The 23,451-nt window shown below is 42.2% G+C and overlaps 1 protein-coding gene across 4 annotated transcripts in view; it reads left to right on the forward strand.

Annotated features, from left to right (window-relative positions):
* Positions 1-23,451, forward strand: part of CCDC141 (coiled-coil domain containing 141) — a 97,871-nt gene that overhangs the window by 55,019 nt on the left and 19,401 nt on the right. For all 4 annotated transcript variants that reach the window (XM_081193871.1, XM_081193873.1, XM_081193874.1 and 1 more), the window contains exons 7-16: positions 2,078-2,272; positions 10,120-10,292; positions 11,451-11,592; positions 14,540-14,659; positions 15,809-16,000; positions 17,916-18,092; positions 18,806-18,985; positions 20,664-20,789; positions 22,130-22,318; positions 22,584-22,763. In XM_081193871.1, coding sequence (XP_081049997.1) covers positions 2,078-2,272; positions 10,120-10,292; positions 11,451-11,592; positions 14,540-14,659; positions 15,809-16,000; positions 17,916-18,092; positions 18,806-18,985; positions 20,664-20,789; positions 22,130-22,318; positions 22,584-22,763 — 1,674 coding nt within the window. The remainder of the gene's footprint in view (positions 1-2,077; positions 2,273-10,119; positions 10,293-11,450; positions 11,593-14,539; positions 14,660-15,808; positions 16,001-17,915; positions 18,093-18,805; positions 18,986-20,663; positions 20,790-22,129; positions 22,319-22,583; positions 22,764-23,451) is intronic.

Raw genomic sequence — 23,451 nt, forward strand, 5'->3', positions numbered from 1 at the left:
CAAGAATCTTTCCCAAACCTGACACCTGAGATCTTTTTAACTAGATCTGCCAGAGAATGGACCTGGGACTTCCCGCAGTACAGGAATCCTCTGTGCTTTTTACCTCTGAGATGGCAACCTTTCCATTTAGAAATCTTCTAACACCACCAATAAACACCAAAGTGCGTCAAGTTTACCATAACCCATACCAGCAAGAGAATATAATGGGGAATATTTTCTTCTTTATTGAACAGATTTATTTATTTTTTAAAGCCACGCAAGACCCACAATGAAGTCACATAGGAATGAAACTGAGCCCTGGTGATCTTTGACCAGTGTGTGGCTCTGATCCAGCAGATCTGATGTGATTGCAAAGCCCTCTGTGTCCAGGGAGCGTCTCCATATTCAGTGGGCGATCTTGGAATGCTTGCACACAAATAGCTCCCCTTCATAGGAAAGGGCAGAGGGTCACTGCGCTGACTAACTTTTGGACGCTGTCCATTTTTAAGGAGATAGGATTACCATTATTAGAATCAATGGGATTTAAGAATTACAGTAAAACACTTAGGCTCATTGATTTCAAGAATACATTGGCATGCATAGCTTGCGCTGGATTGCCCAGTAGTGAAACTTGGCAAATTGTTGATAATGCCATTGTGTCAAATAACTGAATGCATGTGGTTGTATTTTAAATAATAGCAAGATGCCCATATGTTTGTTCCTAAGCAATGTAATTGAATTTTGAGGGTACTGTCAACCATTCATATTAGCACTACTTTGAACATGGTAGTTGCTGTCCCTTATTTAGTAGGATGGGTATTTTGCAGCTCAGCAGGATAGGTAATTGAACAAAAGGCTTGTACTTCTTTGCTGCTGTTTCCAATTCATCCCGGAAGAATGGTTTTCCTGTTTATTAGCCATATAATAACCTATGCATGGGAAGTAGTTGCTGTAACTCTTTACACTATCTCTACACTGTAAGCCAGTGCTGCCTTGGTATATGGCTTTGTTTGTTTGTTTGTTTGTTTATTTGTGGCATTTGTATTCCATCCTGTTACATAAACCTCTGTAGGTGGTTTACAATAAATCGGGGGGAAAGAGAGTTAAAATACAAAGTAAAACATAAACCATTTAAAAGGGTGGAGGAAACTCTTCTTAAATACGACAACAAAACTAGTTGCATTGAAGGAATTGTGAAGTGTCCAGGCACGGGGAAATTAGACTACCTGCTGCCATGTAGGCCTAACTATCCACAGGAAAAGAAATAGAAGTATACTAGTTTATTAGGTATTTTTGTGCTTTCATTTTTGGGTTTTTATCTTGTGGACCTGCCCTGTGATCTTTGGATGAAGGGTGGTATACAAATTTAATGACTAGTACTGTAATAATAATAATCTCAAATACGTTTGTGTGAATCAAATGTCCTTTCTGGACTGATGGGTATGACAACTGGGACCATCTGTACAGCAGGCGAGTTTAACTGTCTCCCTACCATTGATGCTCCCTCTCACTGCCATGTTCTTCCCCCCCTCCTATCTGGGGTTCCTTAGCAAATGCTGGGGTCTTGAGGTTGCCCATCACCCAGACAGCACCCTGAGCAGGCACACAGGTCACCTGATCACAGTCTTCTTCACCGTGATGAGATGTAATTTTAAAAATAGTAATTTTCTGAATTTGCATCTCCTACCTTCTAACACTTGAAACTAGAATCCAGGATGGCGTCTTCCTGTTTTGTTTTGTTTTATCACGAGAGAGTGAGAGCCATTTGGGTTGCTGTAATCTCATGCAATTTTGCAGTGTAGTTTCCTCCCCCCCCAAAAAAAAACATATTTTGGGCAGGCATGGCAACCAAAAACAGGGTCCTGGAAAAAAAGCACTTTTTGGAGGAAAATTGCATTCAAAATCGAGAGAGAGCATGGCCACTGTTCTCTTGCAATTAAAAAAAATGTCCTATTTTTTCCAGGACACTTGTAGGGTATGGAATCTATGCATGTAAATTAGCATGTGCAAGTTTTATTTAAATCTGTGCCATTGTCTTTTTCATGGGGTGGCTATCCTGCAGGCTAATAGCTAACTGAGGCGGACCTTCTCTTTCTAGGTATGGAGCTCCAGTGTGGAAGATTTGAAATCAGAGGCTCTCAAGATTCTGTTTTCAGAAGAGTATGCTGAAAAAGAGCACCTGAAGCTTTCAAATCAGAAAATGAACCTGTTGCAACAGGAAGTGAACCGTTGTATGGAGGAGCGGAAAACCTTGTTGCAAGAAGCCAATGAATTCTTCACTGCAGCAACGAAGGTTAGTCAAAGGATTAACCAACCCACAACATGTGGTCCAGTTGCTTACACCATGCATATCACACCACGTTTGTTTTCAGTTCGTCACAGTTCTGTTTCTAGTTTCAAAAAGAGAAACATTGCATTTATTTGTATGTATTTCTCTGTGTGCAGAACATTCTGGGAGGGGCAGAGGAGTCCCTCCAAGGATTTTGCCTCCAGCAGTTTATATTCTAAGAAACAGGTGGGGCTGTTGTGCGTCAAGGCCCCGCACCCCCTCCCTTGAGGAATGAAAACACATGGACACCAGTATTTAGGTTAATGGGCGAAAAAAGGTCACAACTTTTATTGGGTACAGAATGTGAATGGTATTGGCTTTAGGCACTGGACCCATTCCGACTATATCTGACTCCCGCTCGCCATGCAAGAAGTCTCAAAAGGGTTAACCACCTTTAGGGGGAGCCCTGTTTATGTACATCAACTCGGAGCTCCCCCAGGGTCACCGGAAAGGTCGTGCCATGGCCCTAGCCACCGCCCAGGCTTCGGACAGGATCCAGGACCCCCGGACTCCTTTAACGGAATACCCTTAAAGTGGAGGGGTAGATGATGGCCACAACCTCCCCTCCCATAAACCAAGTTTTCCCAATGCCTAACAGCCAAATCTTACAAAGTTGTGATGATTTGCTACGAGGTAGGCAAAAACCAAATGGCTGGTGCCAATCTGCCAAGTGGAAAAATTCCTACCAGGCCCCTTCAACAGGCGACCAACCAAAGTCCATAGCAAGGTCAAAGTGACTAACACTAGAAGAAAGGGCAGGAGGGTGGGAGATCTGTAGTAGCAGGGAGCAGAAGGAATTACTCTCGGCTGCATGGCAGCTTAAATGCAGCTTAGCCACACACCCCAGCCAGCCGGATTGGCTGGCTGGGTTGTGACACGCGCCGGGACTCCCTGATGACTAAACACGCCCCCCACTAAGGGCGGGAAGCGCAAGGCCCGGGCGCAACCCCTCCCCTCCCTGAAAAGGAGAGGCTTTAGTAAACACTGTACTTGTTCTTAAAACTTTTTAAAAATGTTTTGAGAGTTCTATTAAAATTGCAAAAAAAACCCTCCAGAAATACTAGACCTTTTCTTGAACTTTGTGGTCTATGAGTCTGTACTGAGTTCCCGTTTGCTTATTTGTTTGCTTTCGTTATATCTTTTTGACCTGCTTCTCAACCATGGTAGGCTCTTAATGAGGCTTACAATTTATCCGACATAAGAATGAGAGTATATTAGGTAAAAGTGGGACCTGCACCAAAATGATGCACCCCATAGCTTAATCAATGGGGCATAAGGCTCTTAATCTCAGAGTGGTGGGTTCGAGGCCCACATTGGGCAAAAGATTCCCGCATTGCAGGGGGTTGGACTAGATGACCCTCATGGTCCCTTCCATGATTCTGTTTCTCACCTCCCCTATTCAGCATTCCATGGCCACTGAGCATGCTCAGTTTCCATTGGGCTGTTTTTTATTGACTGCCTTCATTTCTGCCAAACGATTGGCAATCTGGGGTTGTGTGTGTCACTTTCAACCAATCCTAAACATTTTGACACCACATCCAGCCATCTTCATATTTTGGATAGGTTTTACCATGCCAGGGAATAAAACTCATGATCATTCCTTCTTTCCCTGCAATTTGTAATGATCAGGGAATTTTGGGATTGTATTCCTCTGATGAGGAAATAGTCTTGGTGGATACAAACTTCACTACAGGGAAAGAAGGCACCTGGAATAGGTTTCCTTCTGAATATCTTAATGCCTGAAGAGGCTTGTACCAAGCAACTGTTTTCTAACTTGAATAGAAGAAAACTAGATAACAGAAGTTGCATGAGACAAGGGGATGGATTTGGAGGCATTCAGAGATTATAAAAGACTCAGTGATGTTGACTGGCAGGTTTATTTTCTGTAAACACACAGTAACTCAAAAAATAATATTTTACTGTATGTCACATATTGTGTGTGTGTGTGTGTACGCACAAATAACCTTACTGTAAAAAAGATTTCATACTCTGTTTACAATAGCAATTGACAGCAACAAAGAGTGAATAATACTCAGGGTGAGAGAAGCATTCATCATTTCATTTAGATAATCTGGCTTTATGAGAAGACTAGCTGATTTCTGTCAGAAGAGTGACTGGGCAGTTTAGTGCAGGTTGCTCTCTAAGTATTTATTTAGTAATGTTACCTGCTAGAGAAGGAGAAACCTTTGTATGCTAATGTGAATGCGCTTAACTATTAGTTCTGGCTCTTTTGCTGTATTTTATGTTATGAACCAATGTGTTAAAATTAATCAACAACAGGACTGGCATTTTTTTCCTTTTAAAAACAATGCCCTCTGAAACAGATCTGTTTCCCTGTATATTTTTCAGTTCTTCTTCTTCTACTTCTTCTTCTTCTTCTTCTTCTTCTTCTTCTTCTTCTTCTTCTTCTTCTTCTTCTTCTTCTTCTTCTTCTTCTTCTTTTTAAAGCAGTGCTTATGAAGGGAAAACTATCAGTTCACATTTCTATCAGCATTGCTGTGGAGGAGGGGGGAAAAGGGGGGGTTAACTAAGCAGCTGTCTTGACAGGCCAGTGTACCATTGAGCTTGGCATTTCTACCCCATGTGGGGTTTCAGGCAAGACTCTTTCCCATCCTCTGCATGCAGAGTATAGGCTCTATCATTGACCTATGGCTCTCATCTCATTACTGATCTCCCAGGCAGAGGAACAGTGACAGTGGAGCTCCCTCCCCCCTGTAAAAGATCACTGCTTTATTGAAGCAGTCCAATGGCCAGCTTTTTCAATGGTCCTGCTAATCCAATGAGTGGTAGGAGCAAGTGCCTGTATTCAGTGCCGGAGCTCTCTCTTGCCATCGAGGTCAATAATGCAATAGCGCATCTCAAAAGGAGAGATATCTCACAGCACTGCTGAATTGTCTGGTGGGACGCAGGGGCGTCTTGCCCATAGAGGCAAGTGGTGCGGGGTGCCAGGGTGCCAAGTTCTGGAGGGTGCCAGGGAAGAGGCAGAGGCTGGACGTGGTTCCTCCTGGCATCAGCTCACTGCCCTCGCCTGCCTCCGCCATGCCGCGCTGAAGCAGCACCGCGCCCAGAGCCTCCGCCTGCCGTGGCCACCGTGGCACGGGCGTCAGGGATAAGGCTGAGGCTGGGCACAGCACCTCCCGGCATCAGCTTGCCGCCCTTGCCCGCCTCGCTGAACCAGTGCCGCGCCCGGAGCCTCTGCCTCTTCCCCGCTGGAGGAGCTGCCGGCAGCGCCGTAAAAAGGTTGGCAATTCTGGGAAAGGGGGGGGGGCTCTGGAGGGATCTTTGCACCACGGCACCAGATATACTTAAGACGGCCCTGGTGGGACGCTAAGCAACCTGTTTTGTCACTTCTCACCCATTAAACGGAGAGCGCTATAACATTATTACGTCCAAGAGCAGTACAGGCGTCTCCCCGCCTATGCGAGGATTACGTTCCCAGTTACCGCGTGTGTATGTGAAATCACGTATAGTGGGCAACACCATCTAAAAAGCCTGTGAACAACATCTAAACCTCTGGAAACCTTTTAAAACCCCTTTAAAAACCAGCAGCACTTGCCAGAGGCTGCCCTTTTTGAAGCAAGCTTCCTAGTGTGTGGCTACATTAATCAACTGCAGCAGGATGAAAAGGCCATGTTACCGTATCATATTATGCTGAGTTGGCACCATCTATGAAACTGTAGCAATATAGGAAGGGCCAATCCTGACAGCCAGAGTGGTTATCACAGCTGTCATGGAAAAACTTAACTTCAGAAGGCTCCAGTCTTCAAACTTCCTACTCTATACAATGTTAAGAGTAGTGGCTTTAGAGCAGGTCATCTGAGGGTTGTGACCAGTCTTACAACCCGACCCTATCCGTCTTTGCAAGGAAGAAATTTCTACTGAGTTCAATGTTGTCTTTTCTGCTGAAGACCTTCCTCTTCCAGCAAGCCATTTCAGGTAGAGATCTTTCCCTGTCTGCATCCAGTACCTTTCGAAGAACAAACTTCATTACTAGTATGGTTTATGTCATGAAGTCCAGAGAATGGTACCCAAGTAAACAGCTCTACTAGCCCAACGTAAGCATTTTTGGCTCTGCCAATGAGATTTCCACTCCCTCTCCTCTTGTCATGTGCCCCCTAAATCTGCTCTGGAAGGTTGAGGAGAAACCCACAACAGATGGGGGGGGGATGCAGATGGGGAGGGGAAGTTTCATTGTCCAGCCTGCACTATGGGACCTGAATAGTTGTATACCGCCTAGAGTTCTGATCCAAAGACTCCTGAGTTTTTCAAAACTGACTGGTAATTTTATTGTTGTGAGTGGCTCGAAGTCACTTTTGTTTAAAAAAGGCTAATATAAATACTCACCATCACCTACAATTCTAGGGTTTAAGAAGGGAAATTACATAAACCTGCTCACCCTCCACTGCTGCTGTCTTCTCTCAAAGTGATAATCCTGTCATTATACCCCGCTCCCCATCCATTTTTTTCTTCATGTACCCTTACAGACTTCGTTCTCCTGGTCATTTTTCAAAGTCAAACAAGCATCCATTTTTTTTATTTTTTTTTTTGCTGTAAAAAGGACTGAAAATACTTTCCCCACAGTCTCACTTTCTTCTACATCATCTTTTTGGTAATACAGCAATTCAGACATTTCCCTCATAACTGAAGGCAGAGATACTCAGAAAAAGAAAAATGTGCACCAGGAAGCCAAGAAGCCGGTAATTTGGTTTCTGACATTTAAAGAGCACTTTTAAACTGAAGGCCCCAGTCCAGTTGCCATTACTCTCAGCAGCAAGTTGCTTTACAGGTTGCTGCTGTACATGAAAAGCCACTCCCGACATAAGGGAGGGGGTTTGCAGGCTCACACCCCCATCTACATCCTCGCGGGGCTGGCTGCAGCCCCGCGGGACTCAGGGATTCACAGGTCTCATCAATATTCATCAGCCGCGCCCCCACAGAACCTCCTTTGTGCATGCAGATTCGGTAGGAGCCAGCATATGGGAACTTGTTCCAAAACTATGGAACAACATGGTGTCATGCCTTCAGGGTAGTGGGCCCAACTCAATGGAACTCAATCACAGTAGAAATCAAGCAAGCCTCAATCATCCCTGCTGAATTTCAGAAGCCTGGTTAAAACTATTTTATTACATTTCTGAAGAAACCAGAGGCCTTTCTCCTGGGCATGGTCGGCCAAATGGTGCCAAAGAAGGACAGAACCTTTTTTATGTATGCCACAACAGCAGCAAGAATACTTATTGCAAAGTATTGGAAGACACAAGATCTACCCACTCTGGAAGAATGGCAGATGAAGGTGATGGACTACATGGAATTGGCGGAAATGACTGGCAGAATCCGAGACCAGGGAGAAGAGTCGGTGGAAGAAGATTGGAAGAAATTTAAAGACTATTTACAGAAATATTGCAAAATTAATGAATGTTAGAATGATGTCAGAATGAAGTTAAGTGGTTTAAGCAGCAATGTTATAAAGGTGTATGTAAATATGGATTGTTAACAGGTGAGAATCCAAAGTTATAATATATTATGTTAAAGGACTAAGATAAAAACAAAGAGTGAAAGAAATTGCTGAATTAACTAACTGAATTGAAATACAAAAAAGGGAGGTGTGAGGAGGTCAAGGAAACAAGAAATGAATGTAAGGTATGGAAAGACTGATGTATTTTTTTAAGTGTTTTTTTTGTATTTTGTATTTTTTCTTCTATTTTTACTCTTCTCTTTCTTTTCTTCTTTTCCCCCCTAATTCTTGTAATTCTTTTCTTTGAAACCTTAATAAATATCATTTTAAAAAAAAACAACTATTTTATTCCAGAAGGACTTTGCACCATGAATCCGCTCTGACGTTTTAATCTCTGGTGTTTAATTTATGTTTTAATTTTTTAAAAAAAATCATATTTATTAGAGTTTCCAATAAAAACAGAAAAGAGATATAACAGAAAAGAAAAGATAGAAAAGATAGAAAAAAGAATTTAAATCCTTACTTTCATAACCTTCTTTCTAGGACTCCCCCCTCCCCCTCCCGACTATATTCCCCTTTCATTAATTTAGTTCCACAAGCTCTCATTCCCAATTTAAAACTTAATATGTTTAACCCACTAACCAATTTAAATTTATACAATCTTACCATCCATCTTTAACAGAAAAAGAAAAAGGATTTCCCCCCCAAGATCTACCCCAATTTCCTTCCACGAATTCCCTCTTTTTTTAAAAAAAAATGTTAGATCAAAGTACCATGGTATACAAAAGTTATATAAAGAAATAGAAGATAAAAAATATAAGAAGATTCAAAAAGTTGGTTACATAGCCTTTGGATTCCAAAACTCCCCCTCCCTTCCCCGGTTTGAGTTCCCCATGTCCATCAGTCTATATGTTATCAGCCTGGAGGTCTCAAGTCCATAGCCAAATTTTTCCCATTCCACCTTGCCGGTTTTCTTTTAATTTGTTTATTTTAATGATGTTTAACTTCAAAAATCCAGTCAAATAGAGGCCTTTAGTTTCCTTAGTCTTTGTTGCTCCTCCCATTGTTCTTTCCGTGTCGTAGTTGGTCCTTTGTTCTTTTTATTCCTTACTTTCTCAGGTTTCTTGTCTTGTTCAGCTGCTAAAACGTTCTTATTCCGAGATCTGGTATCTCTACAGAGGTTTGTTATTCAGGAACAAAAACTTCCGTCCAGTCCCTTCCTTTCTTCAATAGAGAATTCTATTGTCTCCTTTTAATGTAAACACCTCTGTAGACAAAATACTATTTCAGTTTTGCAGCTTTCCCAGAGAATAAGTCCTGTGCTCAGCCCAGAGTAATTTTCCACATACGATCACTTGTAATGTCCCAAAACCCCTCTAGGGGGATTGCAGTAACTTTGTATCCTCTAATCCAAAAGTCAAGTTGTTGTTTCTTCCCCCCCCCGACGATTTATATCCATATAGTGTCAATTTGTAACAGAATTAGCCAGCAAAATACTTGTAACAAAGTCCTCTTTATATTCTCAAGCTTTGACAGCTACTTTGACAGCTGTCAAAGTCTCCGTCTCTCTTCGCCAGGCTCTGCGAATCGCCCCGGTTCCCGGGGGGGTTGCCTTTTCCCTCTCACCCTCCACTCTTCTCCTCCAGCACAATTCTTGTAATTTCCCATCGTGGAATTAATAATTTTTATCAGCAGTAAACTTCTGAATCGATCTTGGTTACCCAGTCCTTGTTTTAGAATGTTTACAATCAGGGGGGGACTGACTTCCTTTTTAGATCACCCCCGCTCGTGCCGAATCCGAAAAAAAATCTTTTTTTCTCCTTTTGTACCCGGTTTCCCAATTACTCACGGGTTGTTGTTAATAGTCCGAATTTCCAATGGAAGAAGCCAGCGCTCTCCGTCGAATGGCATGCGGCTGCGCTCGGCAGGGGAAGCGGTAGACTCAAAGCACCACGCCATTCCCCGGCACCTGATCGGAAGCCTTTAAAAAGGCTCCTTCACGAGTCGGGAGGGCGCTAGCGGTGCCAGCCGAGTCACCATGTCCACGGGCTCCGTGCCCGTGGTTTTTAAGGGTCCCTGCGTCGCCGGTGCGGTAAGACCCAGCCCCTGCCGAGCAGACTCCCTCCGGAGCTCGGAGGGAGTCCGCCATTCGGCGATGGCGCCAACCCGGAAGTCTTGTATGTTTTAAATTTTGGATGTGTTTTGTAAGCCACTTTGGCACCCAGATGGTGAAAAGCGGGGTATAAATTCTTAAAACAAAATGGTTTCTATGCTGAGTTGAAGAAAAACTGTTTCGTAATATGTTTTATTTAAAAGGCCCCTGTCTTTTACTTTTCAAAAACTGTATTTGTTTTGATAGGCGTGTGACGTACTTAGAAATGTAGAGGCCTCCCTTAAGCTTCTTAACTCTGAAGGCATAAGCTCGCCTCTCTTGGCAATAAAACATGAGGAACTGAAGAAAGAGATTACAGAAGGATCAGCTGATGCCTTGCAGAAGGGACAAACCTTGCTTAGCAAAGGAGATGCCCACAGGTAAGTTAAGGATGTAAGTGAAGAACCCCATACACATTTAGGAGTTGCCTGACAGGTATCAATTATTGCTGGGAAGTTACATGGTTCTAAGCAGGTCGGAATACTCTTTTTCCACATGAGCAATGATCAAGGGGAACGTGGGGAGTTTTTAGGCAGAAATAAGGCAAATCCTGAAAATGAGGAAATGCAACCCAGGGTTTTATGAGCTTGACCGTTCATTAGGATTGAATCCAGGGTGATTCCCAGTGGATGAATTCTCTTCCTCACATTCTTGAAAGCATTCCTCACAGCCCCTTTCCCACAAATTCACTGAGGCAAGGGGAAGTGACGGGGAAGAAATACAAGTTGTTTCGTATGCTGCAATATCCCCTCAACAGTAATTATTATTATTGTTATTATTATTTATACCCCACCCTTCTGGCTGGGTTTCCTCAGCCACTCTGGCCAGCTTCCAACAAAATATTAAAATACAATAGTCCGTCAAACATTAAAAGCTTCCCTAAACAGGGCTGCCTTCAGATGTCTTCTAAAAGTCTGGTAGTTGTTTTTCTTTGACATCTGATGGGAGGGCGTTCCACAGGGCAGGCGCCACCACCGATAAGGCCCTCTGCCTGGTTCCCTGTAACTTCACTTCTTGCAGTGAGGGAACCACCAGAAGGCCCTCGGCGCTGGACCTCAGTGTCCAGGCTGAATGATGGGGGTGGAGAGGCTCCTTCAGGTATACTGGGCTGAGGCCGTTTAGGGCTTTAAAGGTCAGCACCAACACTTTGAATTGTGCTCGGAAACGTACTGGGAGCCAATGTAGGTCTTTCAAGACCAGTGTTATTTGGTCTCGGCAGCTGTGCCCAGTCACCAGTCTAGCAGCCGCATTCTGTCTTTTTATTCAGGGTCACATTTTGATAGGTTTACTTATCTGAAGTAAATTTGTTCATATTTGTTTCCTCACAAGTTCTGGTGAGAAACTCATTTGAGGAAGGGAAAGTGTTAGAACAAAATCCACAAATGTACATGTCCTAGTTTCTCTGTTTTGCTGCAAATTAACATTATCGTTGGTTTTCCAAAGGCTAGCTGTGCAAAGGATCAGAATTGTTTTCATCTGCCTCCTATAATCCTACCTACCAGCAAAAATGCTAACTGTCATTTTGTTTCTGCCTTCAGTTCTTGGATGACTGGTGTTCAGGAAATGGTAAACTGCATTAACAAAAGAGTAGATGAGCTGATCAAACAGTGTACTGCTTACAAGGAACTTGCCTCAGAAAAACAGCACTTAACCACCTCCTTAGACAATTATCTCAAGAAGGTATTCGAAAACATGCAACCCTTTCTGATAAATATAACTGAGTGATAAATAGAAATTGAAGTCCAATTTTACTGGATAATGTGATTTTTCGGTGAGATCCACTATATATTTTGGAAAGTTGTACGTCTGCTTGGATGCCTCTTAAGGTACTGTAGCCAAATTTTGTATGACGGTTCCTAGGATCAAGGTTCAGATTTTCACCTATGTTTGGATACAACTGGACACCATTTTGAATCAAGATGGTGGACTCCAACTTTAAAAAACTGAACTGATTTTAACCATTGATTCCAAACTGCAGCAGTTTTTTGGTTTATAAGAATTCCTGAGGAATGCTACGTGCTGGGCTCCTAGTATATATACAAAACAGATTTAAATGCACAGTATACCTAAATATGTCACAAGATCTCACAAATTCCTGCAGGCAAACGTGTAAGAGAAATTGGGAGAGAGGTTCCTCATAGTGCTTCCCTCCAGATTTCTATCAGGTATTGCTCTCTTTCTCTCACTTCAGTCCAGGAAATGTCTGTGCTCTCATTTATTTATTCTTTTAATTGGATTTTGTTTATATTCTGCTTTTTCGGATCACAAGCTTCTATATAAATATAGTGGCCTGTGAGCCGAAAAAGCAGAATATAAACAAAATCCAATTAAAAGAATAAATATATATAATATTCCACTTTAAACACTGAAACCACAAAGGAAATTGATCCATGAGGAAAGATATTCAGAGTAGAGAAAGAAAAAAAGAGAATAGATTGAAACATGATAATAAAAAAGAACACAGAAACAAGTAATTAAACATGGAGAATGCATTCAAAGCACATTTCACCACTCAAGGAATTCTGGGCACTGTAGTTTAAGGGTTGCTTGAGATTGTATCTCTGTGAGAGGTAAAATACAGTGCCCAGAATTCTTGGTGTGGTGTAGTGGTTAAGAGTGGTAGACTCGTAATCTGGTGAACTGGGTTCGCTTCCCCGCTCCTCCACATGCAGCTGCTGGGTGACCTTGGGCTAGTCACACTTCTCTGAAGTCTCTCAGCCCCACTCACCTCACAGAGTGTTTGTTGTGGGGGAGGAAGGGAAAGGAGAATGTTAGCCGCTTTGAGGCTCCTTTGGGTAGTGATAAAGTGGGATATCAAATCCAAACTCTTCTTCTTTTTCTTCTTCTTTGAGGGAATGAATGGGCTTCATTTGTGCTTTAAAGGTAGGGTGTGTAAGTGGTCTCTCTCAAGCATAGTTGGTCTTCCATGACCAGCCTTGCTGTGGAGAGGACAACTGCACTGAACACAGAGCCTGTTTCCCTTTCAAAGTGGCCCGTCAGCTTCTATTGCCATGCCAGGACTTCACACTCACTGTTATTGTAGAAACAACCTGAAGCTCTTCATTGAAAACAATTGTTTTATACCGAATTAATTATGCAGATTGTGTTTCATTTAGCCAGAGTACCACCTAATACCTGTCTTACAAGTGGGAAAAAAAGATGCTTTTGATCATTGTTGTAAAAAAACAGACATTCACAAAATTGGGGAATGCTTTCTGAAATTTGAGATATAATGAATGCTTCTTGCTTCTATGGGGAATGTGACTACCCTTTATAACCATAATAGGTGTTTTCTAGTACAGTTCTCTACTAGCATAGAGCACTATGAAATATTTGCTGCATGCTAAAATCAACCCTGGCATTTGGTAGACACAGCTTAATCCAATTTAGATGCTTCTAAAAATGTGCAACAGGAATGAATCCTCATAATGGCTATATATACAATATAATTCTATATGCTAAGCCATCATGGCTATTTTTTCCATTCATGCTGTCACAAATGTAAATTTATGTGCATGATGCGCAATTACATCCACGAGCCATAAGGCCAAAGACTCGAAAATGTACTCAGTTTAAAAATGAAGACAGTGTTCTTATGGAGAGAAGAGAGTTTGTGAAATTAGTTATCCAGGCTACTTTTTACATCTTGGCTAATGAAACAGTAACTAATATGTGTTTGAATCGTAATGCTGGAAATGTAGTTAGAGGTTAGGCATTTCAGTGTATATGTCTTTGTAGTCTTAATTGTGCACGTGCAAAATCTTTGTCCCACAAAAAGAAACAGTTGAACATGCCTTAATTTTTAACTACAGTGGTGCCCCGCAAGACGAATGCCTCGCAAGACGGAAAACTCGCTAGACGAAAGAGTTTTCCGTTTTGGAGGTGCTTCGCAAAACGAATTTCCTATGGGCTTGCTTCGCAAGACGACAATGTCTTGCGAGTTCCTGCTGGTTTTTTTTCCTCCCCCCCTTTTTCTAAGCCGCTTATCAGCTGATCCGATCAGCAGATAAGCCGCTAAAAGTCGCTAATAGCGCTAATCCGCTAATCCTTCAATGAGCTTGCTTCGCAAGACGAAAAAACCGCTAGACGAAGAGAATCACAGAACGGATTCTTTTCGTCTTGCGAGGCACCACTGTATATGGTGTCATTTTACTAACTCAAAAATATGTGGAGACACATGGCACACTCTCTCAAAGAATTGTGCCATTTTACAATGCATGTGGGAGAATCACTTATCTGAAAGCACTCCCCTATCAAAACTTTTCTACCTGTGGAATGCTTATACAGTGGTACCTCGGGTTAAGTACTTAATTCGTTCCGGAGATCCGTTCTTAACCTGAAACTGTTCTTAACCTGAAGCACCACTTTAGCTAATGGGGGCTCCTGCTGCGCCGCCGGAGCACGATTTCTGTTCTCATCCTGAAGCAAAGTTCTTAACCCGAGGTACTATTTCTGGGTTAGTGGAGTCTGTAACCTGAAGCGTATGTAACCCGAGGTACCACTGTACATACCTCAGAGTGAAGACTTCTTGCCCATAATTATGCCATTATGTCCCAAACAAGCCTTGGTGGCATGCAAATTTAGTAGTTCAATGTTTTTAACTAGTTATTTTTATTCAAAACCAAAGGCCTCTACAAAGATTAAGAACGTTGGTCCAATAGTCTCAGCTGCAATAAATCCTGGATCATCTGTCCCTGAATCAGAGAAAGTCCTGAACAAATACTTAGAGCTGGCAAATCAAACTAAGGTAAAATACTTTTTTACACTGTATTTTTTTTAAAAAAAACAAAAACCTGTGTTGAGCCATATGTTATTACTGTGCAAATTTCCCCAGGTACTTCAGGAATGGCTTGCTTTCCTACACCAGTCCTGCACACCAGTGAAGAATCTTGCAATGAACAGAGCCCCATTACGCCAGGGATAAGGAACTTGTTGTCCTCTAGAAGCTGCCTGATTACAACTCCCATTCTCCCTGCTGGCTGGGATGAAAGCTGTAATCATAGAGTTGGAAGGGTCATCTATCCCAACCCCCTGCAATGCAAGAAATGTTTTAACAAGACTGATTTTTAAATTGCTTTTTTTATGGTTGCTTAGAGACATGGGTGGTGCTGAGGGACGCTGGTGGCGCTGTGGGTTAAACCACAGAGCCTAGGACTTGCCGATCAGAAGGTCGGTGGTTTGAATCCCCACAGAGGGGTGAGCTCCCGTTGCTCAGTCCCTGCTCCTGCCAACCTAGCAGTTCGAAAGCACATCAAAGTGCAAGTAGATAAATAGGTACCGCTCTGGCGGGAAGGTAAACAGCGTTTCCGTGCGCTGCTCTAGTTCGCCAGAAGCGGCTTAGTCATGCTGGCCACATGATCCAGAAGCTGTACGCCGGCTCCCTTGGCCAATAAAGTGAGATGAGCACCGCAACCCCAGAGTTGTCCATGACTGGACCTAATGGTCAGGGGTCCCTTTACCTTTTAGAGACATGGTGCTGGGAGAATTAATATTAAGCACATTTCATATTATTTTTCCATATTGTAATATTGTACCTTATTTTTTGCTTTTTATTTAAATCTGCCATCACAACTCCACCCACTCAAACCTACTACAGACCTTGGTGACATATCCCATCATGCTTAGGGTCCTCTAACCCTCAGGAAGTGCTGTGGTAGATATAGGAAATCTGGGCGGGGAGAGGGGAATGGTTGTCCCACTCCGCACAAGTGGAAACACTTTTTGCCTTCGCTAATATCCTAAAATCGTTTGTGCGGAGGGAGTTGTTTCGTTTTTTTTTGACCTGAGGGTGGGGGGTATAGATGAGTTGCAAACCTTCAAGCAGTGGCCCAGTTTTAGGTAGGCAAATTCGAATGTTCACATTACACGTTATATTTCTCTGTTTATGCTGCTGTAGGAGATGGCAACTGAACTGGAATTAGCTGTGAGAATTTTTAAAGAGATGGAAGAACTGGAAACCACAGAAGTGGCCGTTTTCTCTAACAAAACTGACCTCCTGAATGAAGAACTGACAACACTTAACAGAAACATTAGCTCAAAACTGGAAATCCTGAAGCCGTATGTAGAATTTTTGAAGTCATCCGATGAGGTACTTTCCCCCTCCACTCGAGAGTCATATTCCCTCGGGGTAATCTGTCAGGGGCTGCATTCCATTGGTGAATGGGGCTGGAGTCAGTGGAAACCAGCAGTGGGTGGGGCCACAGCCCAAAGTAGATGCTTTTCTTTCTCCCATTCTTACTTTCTGCCACCCTCCCTCCTTGTTACCCACATAAAATTAGACAGAGGGACACAGGTTGACCACACTTGTGTAGGTGGTATGGAGCCAGGTGGACCAATGTTGTTTAGAACGTAATGCAACAAACGACGAGCTCCCCAAGTACCTATGAGATGGTTATCTGAGTATTGTAGGCGGCATAGTAACCAACTTCTAGGCGCCAAGGGGTCTTCAGTACCCCCAATAAAGTATGCCCCAGTTGATGGGCATTGCCATTCAAATGGTGTGTGTGCACCAAGTCATGTGATTGGTTATGCGGCGCAGGGCTTGCCGCCACCACCACCCCCAATATTTTACAGTCGTACCTCTGAAGTCGGAACGCCTTGTCAAATGTTTTGGTTCCTGAATGCCACAAACCTGGAAGTGAGTGTTCCAGTTTGAGAACGTTCTTTGGAACCCGAATGTCTGGCGTGGGTTCTGTGGCTTCCGATTGGCTGCAGGAGCTTCCTGCAGCCAATCGGAAGCCGCACCTTGGCATCCCTGGTAGGGGGAATTAATTATTGCAGTGGTTTTGTTCTAAGACTATATTTGGTCCGAGTCTAAGATTTGACAAAAGTCTCTTGAAGGACCAGAATGACTGGCAGGTGTTACTTTAGTACTCAGCGAATGTCTCTGTCTAGGAACTGGCTTTTAGAATATGGTTTCTTGATTCATAGATCTGTGGAACTATTTGAATGTGAAAGCTATGAGAAGGTGATTCCCTGATTTGAGAAGCGAGTGTATGTGATTGAGTGTGAAAACTACCAAAATAAACTACACTTTGAGAGCATGAGAGAAACAGGAAAACAGAATGATACAGAGGGTGCTTTCAAACAGTCTCTGTTTTCAATTTGGGATTCAATCGCATTCTGGCAAATTCAGGTTTCACAATCCTTGAGAGGTCTTGGACAACAAGCCCACTTTCTTAAAAGATTAAACTTTTTGCAATAAGATGAGTGATGGGGGAATACACTGGAGAAAGCCATCATGTAACCTCCCTGCCAAAAATAATAATAATTAGGATGAATGATAAATAAGTAGGTCATCTGGAAATACCCAGAGACAGAGAGCTGAACCTTGAAAGCACAGTGGGACATGGCAGGTACACCTCTCTAGCAATCTGATTGCATTTAGAAGGTCTGCTGCCTCACTAGGCCACTAGCAGTGTAAAAGCCTCTACCCACAATGACACCCCACTTAGTGTGTAAGTAAATCAGATATTACAAAAACTTTCAGCATTGCTAGTGACGAGGCCTCCACCAAAGGGAGCCATACCCTAGTAAATGCTGCCCCTGAGACTTCTGATGGCACAGAGAATTGGAGAGTGCACAGTAAGCTCATTTAAAGGATCATCAGCCCTCGCAGGAAATTATTATATAGTGGCTGTTTAAAAAGCGAGGGCTGATGATCCCATGATGCACTTGGGCAAAGTCCCTTTAAATGGAATAAAACTATCTCAGAAGAGACTACGAAGTGCCCAGAGTTTTACAAAGATAAATCCCCACCTGCTCCCAGTTTTCTGAAGTTTGGAGTTGTGAAACTGGGGAAAAATTGGCACGGCATCCCTTTCTATTTTAACTAACTAAGGATGAAATTAATTTGAAAAGTGAGTTCTTGAACAATTGCTTTATTTACTTTCCATTGACTTCAGCGAAGGGATTCAAGGGTTATACAGGCCCAGAGTTAATCACAGAGAAACTCCAACATAAATGTACAGGTTACCTACACTCGTTTATTTCTACCCCTTTAGGTCGGAGGTGATGCTCAGAGGCTGAAGGAATTCTATATAACGGAGGCCGTGCAAGAAGATAGTGAAGCTAAAAATGAGGCTTTGCTACAGTCGGCTGACGACCAGTGGCAGATGGTTTTAAAGAAGATTCTTTCCACTCAAGACATGGGACATGACTTTCTAAATTTAGTAAACATGGTGAGTCTCTCAGCGATGCTTTATTCGCTGACTCCAGCATTGACCGCCATTAAAAATCTTGGCGCCATTTCCCCCAAAATATTTCCAAACATATACATATTGAAAATATCTGGGAAGGATCAGGGAAACATGGAACCATTTCTCAAAAGACAGCTCAGTGGTAGAGCATGTGCGCTGTGGATAAAGCATCTCAGGCATCTCTGGATACAGCTGGCAATCACTGTAGACAATATTGGGCTAAATGGACTAATAGACAAAAACAAGGAAGCCATCTGAGTATCACATGTATGTGGGCCAGCATCAATGTACAGTGGACTAACCTTACAATTGAGAAATCACATACACAAGTAAGAACTCAAGGAAGGGAAGCTTAGAAGAGAGATTGTTTACTTATTTATCCAACATCGAAGAGAAGTATGATGAAATGGCAAAAAGGAAAAATAAGCTAGTTAGGTTAGGGATAAGGCTGGCATTATAGACTGCGTGGGCTTTGTTTCCATGTGCTATAAAATATTATGGAAGAGAACGGGTTCAGATTTCTCTTCCTTTTCTATACCAACAAAGTGGGAGTTCTTGGTATCTTAAAAGTGGAGGCTGAAGGAAATTTTGGCTTTTTCTTGGCCCTTACTATTATGGGGATTTGGAAGTATCAAAAATTAGATTCCACCCCTCTCAGAAAAAAAGTTGAAGTTTCTTAATTCTTCATTTAACAGATAAATGAGAATCTAATACTCAATGTGGGAAGTGTTGTGCAAGTAACTGAACATACTATTGACATTCTGAACAAAGAGAAGGAAGAACTGACACAGCTGTGGGCAACATGGAAACTTAATATGAATCAAGTGAAATCCATCAAGCAGCAGTGTGGGAAATTTAATGAACAATTTAAAACAGTAAGTGAAGAATATGTGGTTGTTACTGACTTTATGCTTGAAGTTTTTATGGTGTCTTACGGGCTACCAGTTATTTTGATTTTGTCTAAGCTGATCAGAGAAACATTTAACAGGCCCCAAATCAAAATCAATACTTGTCACAAGTAAGAAATATCCTGAACGAGCAAAGCATATTTAGGAGGATAATAAACTACAGTAGTTGAACTTTTAAAACAATCCCTCTTCATTCCTAATGGCAGTACATTTTTTATTGTATTAAGTATTTAAAAATGTATAGGCCGCTTAATCAGAAAACTCTCTAAGAGATGCTCACAACAAAAACAGCAAGATAATTTTAAATAAACTCCAGATAAAATTAGCATATCTTATTTTTTTGTTTTAAAAACGTGGGCACATGTGTCTAGAATTGCTGAAATAAAAAAGTTTTCTAAATGTGTTTAGAACAATATGGAGGTTGCCTGCCAAAGCAAATAAATAAAATAGACAAGGCGTTCCATAGGTGCCGCCACACCAAAATAATGACTTCTTACAGATTTGGAAATGGGATCCTTTTAATGAGGGCCTCTAAGCCACTTCCACTGGGAGAGTTGTTGCCAGGCATGGCCCAAGCCTCAACCGTTGGGCCTCGGGATCATGCCAGGCTGTTTGGGCCAATCGGGGCAGTTGCCGTGATTCCTGGGGCCTATAAAAGTGGCAGCGCGGCGTAACTGGGGGAACTTGCATCGTGCTGCCGAACACCCTCCCTCCCTAACTTTAGGTACTGCTGCTTTGGCCTTGCTTTGGATTGGGTCGCCTGCTTTGGAGCAGGGGCTGGGTAGGAATTTTTCCATTTGGCAGATTGGATGTAGCCACTTGGTTTTCACCTACCCCCTTAGCAATCGTCACAACTTTGTAAGGTTTGGCGGTTAGGTGTTGGCTTATTGAAGTGTGTGGGAGGGGAGGTGCGGCCATCACCTGCCCCTCCATGAATAAGGGTATTCCGGTAAAGGAATCTGGGGCTCCTGGATCTCGTCTGAAGTCCGCTTGAGGGGCTAGGGCCATGCCAGGACCACAGGAACCCCAGGGTGAGCTTCGTTGGTCTTCATCGATGTTGCTCCCTCTTTTGGTGTTTACCCTTTCAGACTTCCAGACAGAGAGAGGAGTCAGTTATAGTCTGTTGCCAATGCCTAAGCCAACACCGCTCACTTTGCTGTAGTAATCAATAAAGTTGTGGCCTAAATTTTGCCCAATAACTTAAACTAAAATTACGTGCCAGTGTGAAGTTATTTTCAGGGGAAGGGCTTGGGGGCCTCGGGATGCAACTGAACATTTTATGGCACTTTGCAAGTCCGGGTTCCTCAGATAGAAGTGGTTGAATGGGCACCCTTCATCAAGACCACAGGGCAGTTTACAGCATAAAACACAAAATACATAATATGTTTCCAAACATATATATATGAAAAACAGTTGGGCAGGAGCAGCGAAACAATTTTATTTAAAAACAGCTCAGTGGTAAAGCACTTGCTGTGTACACAATATTGCATTTATATGAGAGTGTCCTTTTAAGATGTGTAGGTTTTCATTCACTGCTTCAGTACTGTATGCTATAGAGATTTATTTTGCATTTTTGCAAAAAACATCCTGGTCCTTTTCTTACTTCAACAGCATGTATTACCATATCTGTATTTATTTATTGTAGACTACCCAAAGTTTAAGCATTCTTCAGGAGGCGCTCAGGTCTACAACAGCACTTGATCTTGGGAGTAACCTCTCAGTACTTATAGAACTGCAAAATAAATTTAACCATATGAAGCCACGGTTTCAGGTGAGAAGAGAAATTAAGCACATCACGCCTTATATGAAACAAATCATTTCTAAGCGTTTGCTCCTAGAAGTACCCAAAGCAAACTTTTCACTCCATGTTAAATTCAGCAGAAATGCTGTGCTTAGTAATTTTGTGACAGAGAGAACTTCACATTTTTGGTATTGTGGATGGGTGCGCATGTATAAGTTTATGAAACTGTTTTGCACGAAGTTGAAAAATGTGTCAGTTTATTTTATTATTTATTTATTTATTATTATGGAAATAGTTATCTAGAAGCTCTTTATAAAGTTTGTATTGAACATAGCATTTTGTGTGGAAAGGAAGTGGGGGGGAATTAGCTTAAGTGGTAGAAATGTCACGAAACCACTCCCCTGTTATATTTTGCATGCTTCAAAGAACAAAAAAACCCAAACAGAAATAAAAGTCTGAGACTAAATTTTTCAGGAGGGATTTAAACCTGGGCAGGCATCTTCCAGCTTCTGGTTTTCACTTTCTGTCTAAGCCCTGAGACAGGTGCCAGACAATCCACCTCATTCTGCCATAATCTGCTTTATATAGAGAATAGATGAGAAGTTAGGGATGCTTGAGATATTTTCCTGAGAATTCTGATCTGAAATGTCTTGCTACACACACCCTGGACTAATGTGCAGATCACATCTCAACTAAAACAAAATTGTATAAAACCATGTATATGGAGAGAAAATTCATTTAGAAAATACATATTTAAATCTGGATGTCGATGCAAATTTTCATGCAGATTGGTGTTTCGTTTTGCTTTTTAAATCAGAGATTAATGCAGACACATGACATGACAGTCTTATGAATGAGCACATACAAAAGTGGCCTGGAGGAGAAATGGACTGATTCGTCCATTGCTACTGAGAGGACAAATTTAATCTTGAATTAAAAGTCCTCCTTTTGAATGTGCCCATCTTTCAGACCATTGGGATACAACAAGTAAGCAAGCAGACAACTCCCGGTTTAACATGAATGCAAAAGGTGGGGCAGAATTTAGGAAGATACCCAGATCTTAATCCAGGCACAGGCAAACTCAGCCCTCCTGATGTTTTGGGACTACAGTTCCCATCATCCCTGACCACTGGTCCTGTTGGCTGGGTATGATGGGAGTTGTAGTCCCAAAACATCTGGAGGGCCGAGTTTGCCTATGCCTCTTAGGGCTTAGCTTTGGAAATAGGGGGCAGGGATTCACAGGCTAGGTGTGAACTCCACATTCAGAAAAGGAGGAAGAAGAACTGGCTTGAAGTCAACAGTGATTTGGTTGGATTATATGTGTGTTTCCCCTTTAAGTTTCAATAATCTTCTTGCCTCTGATTTGTTAGCAACTCAATGCTGAGGTGGAATACACATTAAAGTTATCAGAGCAGCTGAGCTTGAAAGGCGTGCCTGACATGGAAAAATCTGAGAAAGTAAGTGAGCTTATTCATCTCCATAAGGAGATAAAGGAAAAGATGGCAGAATATGATGACATTTTCAACAAGACTATCAAATTCCATCATGTCAAAGAGGAAGTGAGTATAGTCACCTCTAACCTGGCAAGAATTTATTTAACCTCAGAAGTTCTCTTGCATGTGTATTCTGTGTCCCATAAATGAACACATTAAACAAAGCACCTATGACTATATAATAACCATACTAAAGCATACACCAGCTCCTAACTCTAGATTCAGATCCAAATTTGTGTATGTCTTGAGCTTAGACATAATGGCATGTGACTGTGAGGTGGAGGGACAGAAGAATGGTTGTTAACGAAAGATAATACGTTAATCTCCTCAGCTTGAAGGCCTCATAAAATCAGGGGGACTGAAGATCCCTGAAGCGAAAGATGTGCCCAGCGACACTCCACATGCTAAGATTCACTTGAATAATGCTCAGGAGAAGCACGCACATATCAGGCACCTGTACAAATTGGCGCTCACTCTTGGAATGGATATAATTTCAGCAGTGCAACATCCTGTAAGTCAACAGAACGGCCCTAGTAGTGGAAGAAAGCAGGGATAATAAACGGGGCATGGTGCTTCCTTTTCTCCATTACTTCTGGGTTGGGCTGTTTACAACAGATTTAGAAGGATACCAGAGATTGAACCTGACAATTGCCTATTTCCCCATATTGTATAGTATGACAATTTCTATGACTGAGCTAGGCTATTTACAAGTTAACCCAAAGGCAACATCCAAATCCCTTCAGGCTGAGAGATTAAATGCCAGGATCGCTCAGCAAGCATCACATAATTGTATATTCTTCTATTACTTCCTCAGCATTCAAGAAGAGCTAATGGAGAACTAGACTCAGGCATTTAAACCAAATAAGCATGTTTCTATTGTACCTCAATGTACAGTTTGATAGAGGGCCTAATATAAAGAGTACACAATGGTAACAAGACAATAAAAATAACAAAATGATAGATTATAATTTGTTTCAAAGACCCAGTGCTCAGTTCCTCCTCTGCATTCAGTATTAGCAACGAGGCATGTTTTCTTTGTCCAGAGGGATTCTCTGTCTGTATCTTCCATGATGTAGCCACATGATTCAATCCTGTCCCTCAAAGCGGTGCCACAGAAAAGAAGAAGACACTGTAGCAGGTTCAGAATACCGAAATCAGACAGTTAACTAGAACAATCTGATGGTAATATATTCCCCCAG

This window comes from Podarcis bocagei (genome assembly GCF_964188305.1).
Source record: "Podarcis bocagei genome assembly, chromosome: 1".
NCBI classification, from domain to species: Eukaryota; Metazoa; Chordata; class Lepidosauria; order Squamata; family Lacertidae; genus Podarcis; species Podarcis bocagei.